The sequence below is a fragment of the Rhinolophus sinicus genome, chromosome 12 (assembly GCF_057876585.1).
Source record: "Rhinolophus sinicus isolate RSI-liver-muscle chromosome 12, RSI-T2T, whole genome shotgun sequence".
Taxonomy (NCBI): Eukaryota; Metazoa; Chordata; class Mammalia; order Chiroptera; family Rhinolophidae; genus Rhinolophus; species Rhinolophus sinicus.
Window position 1 is genome coordinate 20061661 of NC_142512.1, and position 10066 is coordinate 20071726.

The 10066-nt window shown below is 40.4% G+C and overlaps 1 protein-coding gene across 1 annotated transcript in view; it reads right to left on the reverse strand.

The window, feature by feature from the left end:
• The window catches only part of CPD (carboxypeptidase D), a 65667-nt gene extending 55859 nt beyond the window's left edge, over positions 1-9808 (reverse strand). The window contains exons 1-2 of the mRNA XM_019739524.3: positions 8951-9808; positions 3442-3689 (exon numbers count right to left, since the gene is read on the reverse strand). Of these exons, the coding sequence (XP_019595083.3) occupies positions 3442-3689; positions 8951-9693 (991 nt within the window). The 5' untranslated portion in view covers positions 9694-9808. The remainder of the gene's footprint in view (positions 1-3441; positions 3690-8950) is intronic.
• Between the last annotated feature and the right edge of the window lie 258 nt (positions 9809-10066).

Here is a 10066-nt window from a genome sequence, read left to right on the forward strand (position 1 = left end):
CACCCTGAAGGGGAAGATGGTGAGGCCAGATGAGCTCACATCACACTACTAGTACACTGACTGATCCTTGAGAGCAGGAATTGTTTTTGTTTTGCTCCCACAATATCCCCATCACCTAAGACAGTGTACTGGCCGTGGCAGGTACGTAGTAAATACCTGCTAAGTGAATATTGCACAAGTTATTCACAAAATATTTCTTCTCTCAGGCCTTGATCTCCTATAGTGCAAAAGAGTTGGACTAGATTAATATATCCACTTTCAGCTCTGAAAGTCATACTTCTTTGAGCTAGAATTTCTAAATATGTCACATAAAGCATCAGTGTGGGTCTGAATACATGCCTAGTCACAAGGTTTCACATCTTACAACATCTTACTTATGTAGTCCCACAGAAGATAAACAATGAATTTGCCCTGTGAAAATACTGGAACTGCCTAATATTGCTGAGGTAGGAAGAGATATAAGCTAGCTATTGTAGAAATAATGTAACATAAAATATGTCTGACCACTCAGCTAAAACAGGAGAGAAGCTGATGCTCATAAAAACAACATCAATGGCAGCAGCAAAATACAGAGTCTTCAGATGTTTGAAGAATCAGAAAAATCTGTTACCTGGTTTAACTAAATAATCTTACTGTGAAGGCAGAACACTTATTTTTTAAATAGTGTAACACAGATTTATCTCCCATATAATTAGAAATAACGTCCTAATCTTTTACAACTTTCTACAAAAAGGAAAAATAAATTATTTTTAACCCATTATTTTAAATAATATCTCAAATAATGGAGCAACTTGCCTATATCATAAAACCACTAATTCAAGCAGTCAGGTTTTATTAAATATATTTGCTGAAGATTGAAATAAAATTAAACATTAAAGTATGTCCCTTACCTATAAAAAGCTTAAATGGTTTTCAAATCACCCCTAATTGTTATAGGAAGAAAGTTTTGCTTCTAAATATTTCAAACTTCTTTGTAGATGTTGATTATGTATAAGAAACACTGGTAGAAACTATAGGGGAATCAGAAAACTCTAGAAAGTATCAAATCCTCACACATAGGGCCCAAGTTGAATACATGTGACTTGACATAAAAAGTCAAAGAGTACTTCAAAAGTTTAAATGAAGGCACATAAGAGAAATGTCATAAGACACATTATAATGTGACTAACTCCCATTAAAAAGGAAAGGAAGACCTATGGCATTTCATCATGGGCAGATTCTAAGAGAAAAAGTTTATACTGATGACATTTCCATGGGTTGACTTGTTCCTTCTGCTTACTTTTAATTAAACACTCTAAGCCTGGATATAAAAACAAAAAAGTTATTCAAAGGAAACCAAAAGTTTAAAAATGACAATAGCTGTTTTTATAACATTTAAAAGAAAAGGTAAACAATTCAAGCTTACTTAAACAATTTGTTCAAATATAGCATTCCATGAGAAATCAAAAGCCTTGTGCATTGCTGGTGTAAAATGGTGCAGCCAACGTAGTAAACAGTTTGGGGATTCTTCAAAGACTAAACATACTTGTCGAATTACCATATGACCCCGCAATTCAACTCGTGAGTATATACCCAAAAGATTTAAAAACAAGGACTCAAACAGTTACTTGTACACCAACATTCATAGCAGCATTATTCACAGTAGCCAATAGGTAAAACCAACCCTGTGCTCATCAACAGATGAATGGATAAACGAAATGTACACATACACATACACGGAATATTTCTCAGCCATAAAAAGGAATGAGGGGCCGGCCTGGTGGCTCAGGCGGTTAGCGCTCCACGCTCCTAACTCCGAAGGCTGCCGGTTCGATTCCCACATGGGCCAGTGGGCTCTCAACCACAAGGTTGCCAGTTCAATCCCTCGACTCCCCAAGGGATGGTGGGCTGTGCCTCCTGCAACTAGAAAACGGCAACTGGACCTGGAGCTGAGCTGCGCCCTCCACAACTAAGACTGAAAGGACAAACAACTTGAAGCTGAACGGCACCCTCCACAGCTAAGATTGAAAGGACAACAACTTGACTTGGGGGGAAAAAAAAAAAGGCCTGGAAGTACACACTGTTCCCCATAAAGTCCTGTACCCCTTCCCCAATAAAATCTTTTAAAAAATAAAAAAGGAATGAAATTCTGGTACATGCTACAACATGGATGAACCTTGAAAACACTATGCTAAGTAAAATGAGTCAGACACAGGACAAATATTATAAGATTTCAGTTATTTGAAATGTCTAGAATAGGTCAATTCAGAGGTAGAAAGTAGATTAGACATCACCAGTATATAAATGTCTAATCACTATGTTGTACACCTGAAACTAATATAATATTGTATGTCAACTGTAATTGAAAAATAAATTAAAAAAAGAAGTTACCAGTGGCTGAGGAGAAGGGAATAGGGACTTATTGCTTAATGGTTACAGAGTTTCTATTTGAGATGATGAAAAAGTTTTGCAAATAGATAGCAGTGATACAGTTGTACAACGTTGTGAATATAATTAATGCCACTTAATTCTACGTTTAAAAATGGTAACAATGAACGGCGAATTTTATGAGATACACACCTATACACACACACACACACATACTACCACAATTTAAAAACAACAGCATTCCATGATCACCCCACAAATTAAAATACAAAAGGAAAATGTGCCTTTATATAAAATGGAGAGCAACGGTGGTCACCACATTAACCAAGCTGTCCAACTTGGCCACCAGCAGCCTCACCTGATATGATGTGATCTATATAGTGGTCTCACTGGAAAAATGTGACCTGAATCTTATAAAGAAAGTGACAAATCTATAATATGGGATGTTCTGTAGGACATCCCTAAACTCTTCAAAGGATTCACTGTCATTAAGAGCGTGGTGATATGACTGTACTAGATTAAGGAAACCAAAAAAACGCAACAGCCAAATGCACTTCTTGGACCCTGATTGGATCTGATCTGGAGGAAAGGGAGCTATAAAGAATATTTTGGGGATAATAGAGGAAATTTGAGTTACGGACACCATGTGGGATGATACTGAATTATTGTTGATTTCCCAGGGATAGTCATGGTACATGGTTATACAAGACAATGTCCCTGGACTTGGGGAACATACGCTGAGGTACTTACAGGTGAGGTGTCATGAAATCTGCAATCTACTTTTGGATGGTTTGGCAAAAGAGAACGTGGTGGGGGAGGGGGAGGCACGGAGAGGACATGCTGGAACATCTGAGGTAAGACAACAGTTGCTGAACTTAAATGAAGACTATATACGTAGGTGCTCGCGTAGTTTTCTTTCAAAATTTACTGTGGGTTTTTAATTTTCAAAATTTAAAAAAAGACGGTTTTAAAAACATCAGAATTCCTCAAAGTTTCTTCTTTTCCACTCAGAGTATACTTAAGAAAGCTAAATGAACAATGGGAAAAATATAGCAAATTCAGTGCTTTACGTACCTTCTACATCATACCAGTGTGCGCCGTTTGTGATCCCATCTTTGAAAGTCTCCTCTTCATCTCCCGGACAGTGAGGTGCCCCAGTTTTCATTATGGGGTGGTTTGAAGCATAGGCTTTTGCCAAGTATTTAAATACTTCATCATCTGAGGTTTTGCTATAGATTCCAGCGGCCTTATGTTCTGGAGAATCATCAAAAGGATAGCTTGCTACCACTGAGCCACCATGCAGATTTCCAGAAAGCACAAACCTTTGAAAATACAACCACATCACATATCACCTAAAAAAGCATAAAAATACCATGTATTTAAAAATTCTACCTCTTTCATAAATAAGCTTAGAGACCTAGAAGACAACTCTATCAGCTGTTTTAAGTAGACCACCACCGACAACAACGAAAAACAAAATGGAAAGAAAGCACTATCAATATAAAAAATTTCAAATAGTTTTTACAGTTCAAATTAACTTCCAATAACTTAAAAAAATTTCCCCCCATCATTGAAAAAGTAGCTGGATAACAGTATAAATTAATGTTTCAGGAGATGTCTTATTCAGGGAATTCCAAATTCACGTATTAGGTTGAACAATATGAACTTGCCAATATTTAATCATGTTTTGACCTACAAAAATGACAGTTTCCTACAAATCAACCTAATAGTTATATTTCATAATGTGTTAATTTTGTACAAAGCGTGGCTTGTATAAATAAATATTTGCTGAATACATTAGTTACGTTAATAACTTTCATGCTTTTTATATTACTATCCAAAGAAATTTTTAAGATAGGGAGTCTAATTAAAAACAGGATGTATTTTACCTTATTCAGGGTTCACAACACACTAAACTCACATTTTCTAGAGAGAAGCCACCCACAGTTGAGAAGACTCAGAGTTGTGTGTGTGTGGGGGGGGGGGGGGGTGGGTGGAACCTGATACACTGAGCTGCTTTCAGAGAAAAACAATACAGCACATAAAAGACTAGTCTTCCCCTGCATCACTGTAAAAGCTGCTCTCTTTCTGGGTCCGAGGCTCCTGATTGGGCCATTAGAAAATACACTGACATGGAGACAAGGCTGCTCCTATAAAAGAAACATTTGTATTGTTTTATATTTCTACTTTTAAGTGAATACATTTACAATCTGGTGGAATTTATAAATACAGAAATGTGCCTTTTATGGTGAAAGCTAAAGGCAAAAACATGCTAAAGTCCTATTTATACATCTCTCCCTCATATGACAATGTAAACCATTACTATGAGTAGAGATTAAACACTTTTTCTCTCTGTACTTTAAATTGGATTTTCTTGCTTCTGCCTTTTTGTGGTTGAAATGAACTGACCCACAGAAATTCTAACGGGGCCTGATATATAACATTTATTTCTATCGGCTTGAAATGATTCGTCTAATTTGAAAGGTTACGTTAAGCACCACCCCAGAGACTAAACAATGAAAATGACACAGAATCTGTTCATCAATAGATAGAATGAAAATGACACAGAATCTGTTCATCAATAGATAGAATCTAGCCATTAAGACAGTGATTAAATACTAGTATAGACTATGAAAAGATACTAATTAAAAACGAATATAATTATAATTAGCACTCTTCCAGACACCAGAGGAGAATGCCATTTGGTGTAGCAGCAATAGCACGGGCTTTGGAGCCCGCCAAATAGGGGTAAGAACATTCGGTCTCCCAGACCTATATCTCACTTACAGTATGATCAAGAGAAGTTACTGCCTCTAAATTCACTGAACCCTAGTTTCTGTTTCATCTGTACAATGGGGATAACAAGACCTGCTTTCCAGGGTTGTTCTGAGAATTAAATAAGATAATAAATGTGAAACATCTCCAACACAATGACAACTTTATAGCAATTGCTCAAGAAATGTTCACTCTTTGGAGAGAGCTAGCAACCTGCTTAGGGAATCACTGCCTTACAGACTATCATTCAACTCCTCACTTCCAATGCCAGCCCTTGGGTGACACACGACACAGAAAAAAAAAAAATTAAGTAATATTCTAACATTTTAACTTCACCTTACCTCCCCCTCCCCCATAGCTCAAGGTATTAACAATTTATTTTCTAGTTTGTATGCATAAAATAGTTTTTTTCTCCCTACTGACTTTGGGAATTACAAGAAGGCTGTCCCAGTTCAGGCAATCCATTCAGCAACACAGTTTCTTGAGTGTCAACTGTGTGCCAAACATCCTACACACTAGAGAAAACCTCAGTGAAGAAGAAACACCACAAAAATGCCCTCAAGGTATTCATATTCTAGTGAAATAAAATGGATAACTGAGTATTCTAAATAAATGAAACATCCTACTTTAATTACATACTTTAAATTAAAACTTTAAATGCCAAAATTCTCTACTAAATGCTATGTTCTACTTTGTTAAACACTGCTTGCAACATTTCTCAGAAATACTATTAAAATGGCCTAAGCAAATGTGGTAATTTTAGTACAATGAAATATTTGCAATCTACTTGAGTGATAAAATTCAATTATTAGATTTTCCTTACTATACTTACACAGTTTTAAAAGTACCAATGCCACTCTCATAATGAGGATTTCAAGAGAAAGTGATACCACACGGCTTTCAGTCTTTGTCAAACCAACTTTGCATACCAATGCAATTTTACTTGAAAGGTACTGTATGGTTTCCATTCAAATCAGTTCTCTGAAGTTTTTCTCATACTTGACTTTAGTATCATATATTATTCCTTGCATAAGATTTATAGTAGCTGCTAAATATATTATATTACAAACAAGATATTAAAAAGTAAACCTCTAAGTTGACTCTATTATGCTCTCCAGTTATTTATTTTTAAAACAAATAACTTTTAAAAATTAAGAGAACTTGATGTCTGATAAACTAAATTCTAAAGATTCAGGAAATTGTAGATATACACAAAAGCCTCTGGAAGTAATCTGCACCCAACTCCAACAATATGATAATGCTTTTCACAAACATACTAAAAAAATCGATATGCCAATCTATTAAAATCTAAGCAGATATCTTTAATTAAAGAAGTCCAGTGTGACAAAAATATGGGAGTCAAGTAAATTGTAAAATCTTTATTTTAATGAGGGAGTTAAAATTTTGTATATTTTCCTAAGTATATGTCTCAGTTCTCAAAAACACCCATTCTGTGATGTATAAAATGAGACAGAGAAAATAAACTTCACTTTCCTAAGCTGGAGCAAATGAGTCTGAAAATTTTACATATTCAAAATAACAACAAAAATCTATTTCTAATATAGCTGGATGAATAGGGTATCAAGAAATTATTCAAATGACTTCACAAAATACACTAAAAGAGGTAATTAATTTCCCCATTCAGACTAATGTTTGCAGTTTTCAAATTTCCTATCCATAAAGCTGAGTCTATATTTAAGCATCAGTCTCAAATTCTGTGTGTGCTTGTGTTTTTAATTTTATTCACATATCAGTGTCTTTTGTTACTGACTAATCATTAAAGAATGTGCATTTTGAGTTAATTTTTGAAGACTGGGGATGTATGTATGTACTTTTCACCCTATGTAGTTGTCTACTTTCTCTTCTGGTTAGAGTTACACGTTTGAAGAACGTTTGGGTATGATTACTGTAGTCCATAATTGCAGAACAAAATGACTTTCTATGTAATACTAACTGACACAGATGAACTTTTAAAAATCTTCACAAGCTCCTATCATTGAACTAACTGGTCCAGACCACAATTTATAATCATTAAATACTGATGATATGAAACAGTTAGCCAGAGAGCAAATTTTGGGTTCCAGATTTAAAGTTTAAAGGTTTCAGTATAGCCTCAAGCTGACTTGGATCCTAGACAAAGCTCATTTTCATTTTTGGTCACAGCAGAACTAATACTAAAGAGAAAAATCTAGTCACAGAATTTACATTCCTGCAAGGGCCGTGACAGGGCATTTTGAGCATGTCATTTAAGCAATGCAAACAGTGTGCATGATATAGCATCTCAGAAAAGCCTTGGTCATCATCAGCTTCTGACAATAAGATGTACATTAAAGTCGGATTTCTTACGCAAATGTTTAGTGATCATGTCATGGTTATCTTTAAAAGAAAAAAAATCTCCCCAGAAAGCATATGTGAAATTAAATATTTACAAGGGAACGCAAAAGGAGTAAAGTGAAAGGTGGAAGATAAAAAGAATCTAGAATTGTCACAATTACCATGAATTTTCTAGGTGCTAAATATACTGACATCTTGTAGAAGAGATGATTCCAAGGCCCACAGAGAAACTTCTCTGTTCATTATTACTTTTATCTGTCACTCAGAAATCTTCAAATCAAGATGGAGAGATTAATTAGTCTTACAAAGACAAAAAATAGGGATATGCTGGCAAAACTGATCCTTGAAAAAGGGAAGACGTGCATGTTCACTTCAGACATTATTCCATCTGGAGTAAGTTCCCTCTTCCTTCATTTTTCTCCTCCTTTTTGCTGAAAATCCTACCCATCTCTCAAGACTCAGTTCAAGTTCTACCACTTCCACAGAGATGATCCATATTATTGCAGCCCACACAGATTTTTGCCAGTGGGAACAATTCACGTAAAGTTTAACTGGGTACATATATTTATAACAGTCTCTTGTTATATACCAATTTCTTGAGACCCTCGTGCTTTTAATTTTTTAAATCCCATTTAGTGCTTACTACCGCGTAAGGTGTGTAGTAAGTGTGACAATTAGCCATTTAATCCTGGCCCACTAATAAAGTGCACAAATGACATCAGAAACCCTTCAGAGAGTCTAAAATGAAGCAGCTCACAGATGAAGGTTCCAGATCCTGTGCAAATTCTCCAACCATATCCATATGCTCCTAAGCTGAGTCAGAGGTAATAAAGACTGGAAGAGAACCAGTTTCTGTCAACCACGAGGAAGACCCGGGAGTGTCCTTTATCATTTCTGGGCTACAGTGTCCTTCTATGGCTGCTAAGAGCACTGAGTAACACGATGCCTAAGTCTCCGTCCCAGCTACACTCTGTACTGTGTAAATTATTTAACCAATCTGACCCTCAATTTCCCATATGCAAAACAGGGCTATCAGTGGTGTCTATCTCATCAGGTTGTAGCCACGAAAAGGGCTTAACACAGTGCCTATGGTAATACGATCATCGCAGTACTGACAGCTTACCTACGAAAGGAGTGAGCTAACCTAGGTTATTCCTTAAGGTCTCCTCCATCCCTCATATTCTATGGTCCTGTGAAAACAGGGACCAGAAGGCCAGAAAGGAGCCTCGTCTCCAGCCAAACTGCTCTCTTTGCATCCGTGGAACAAATGGCAGCCTCTGGGCAGCGCTTCTCGGACAATGAGCGGGACAGGAGGCTATGCGGCCGTGTTCCCGTGATGGGAGGTCGCCATCCACCCTAACGACCCCCGGTCCCTTGGGCCTCAAAGTACCGTCTGAGCGCCCACTGAGTGCGGAACCCAGCCTGTGGCCCTGGAGGCTCGCGTGGCTTGTGGAGGAGGGAGGACGACACTCACTTGTTCCTGCGGATCCAGTCAATGAGGGCGCGCACCTCGGGCACGTCGTCCAGTGCCGGGGGCTCGCCGGTGCTGAACTGGTCCGGGAAACTGCGGTTGAGGTCGCGGCCGCGGCTGTTGTCGCGGCCGCTGGAGCCGGGAGGTCCACTGTCGCCGAGGCCGCAGTCGCCCTCGCGGGCGCGCTCAAAGCCATCGGGGTTGAGGCTGGGCAGCACGTACACGTCGGTGGTGTTCAGCAAGCGGACGAGGCGCGGCTCTCCGCGGCGGTAGCCAGCCGCCAGCTCGCGGGCCAGGTAGATCAACACCTGGCGCGACACGGTCTCGTCGCCGTGCATGTTGCCCACCAGCTTCACCTGCGGCCGACCCGGCAGGAGGGGCCCCTCCGCATCCGGCCCCGCGTCGCTGTCAGGGGGCGGCGGCCCCAGGCCGGCCGTGAGGCGCAGCACCCACAGCGGCCGGCCCTCCACCGAGCTGCCGATGCTGAAGAGGCGCGTCAGGCCCGGGGGCCCCGCGGCCGCCGCCTCCCTCAGCGCCGAGCCCAGCTCCTCTTCGTGGTAGTAGTGGTCGAACTGGCCCTCGTCTGCCTCGGCGCCCGCGCTCGTCGTCGTCGTCGTCGCCTCCGCCTTCTTGATGTGCGCTGCCCGGGCCGGGCTCCGCAGCAGCAGCAGCAGCGGCAGCAGGCACAGCAGCAGCGGGAGGCGGCCGAGCCGCCAGGGCGGCCGCGCGTCCCAGCAGCTCGCCATCTTCCAGCAGCGCCGCTAACCCCGGCTCCGCTCCCGCGGCTCCGCACTCCGGGCCGCCAGGGCCCGCCGGATCCCCTCCGCGCCTAGCAACCCCATCCCGCCCTCCGACCGCAGCCAATCGCGGAGGGCCTGCTCTGCGTCACTCAGGGGGCGGGGCTGTCCTTAAAGCAGCCAATTCCCTCTGGGCGTGCCTTCCTCCTGTCCCGGACAAGTTTGATCCCTCTCTCCCTTGGCTTAAGGTTCCTCTCGCTCTTTCCCTACTTCCCGTTTCCTCTTCTGCATATGCTCCGCTTCTCCTTAGTCTTTTCTTTATAGCTGAAGCCCTTAAATTCTCACTTCTGTTTCTCGGAGTCCCCTTACCACCTTGGTGGCA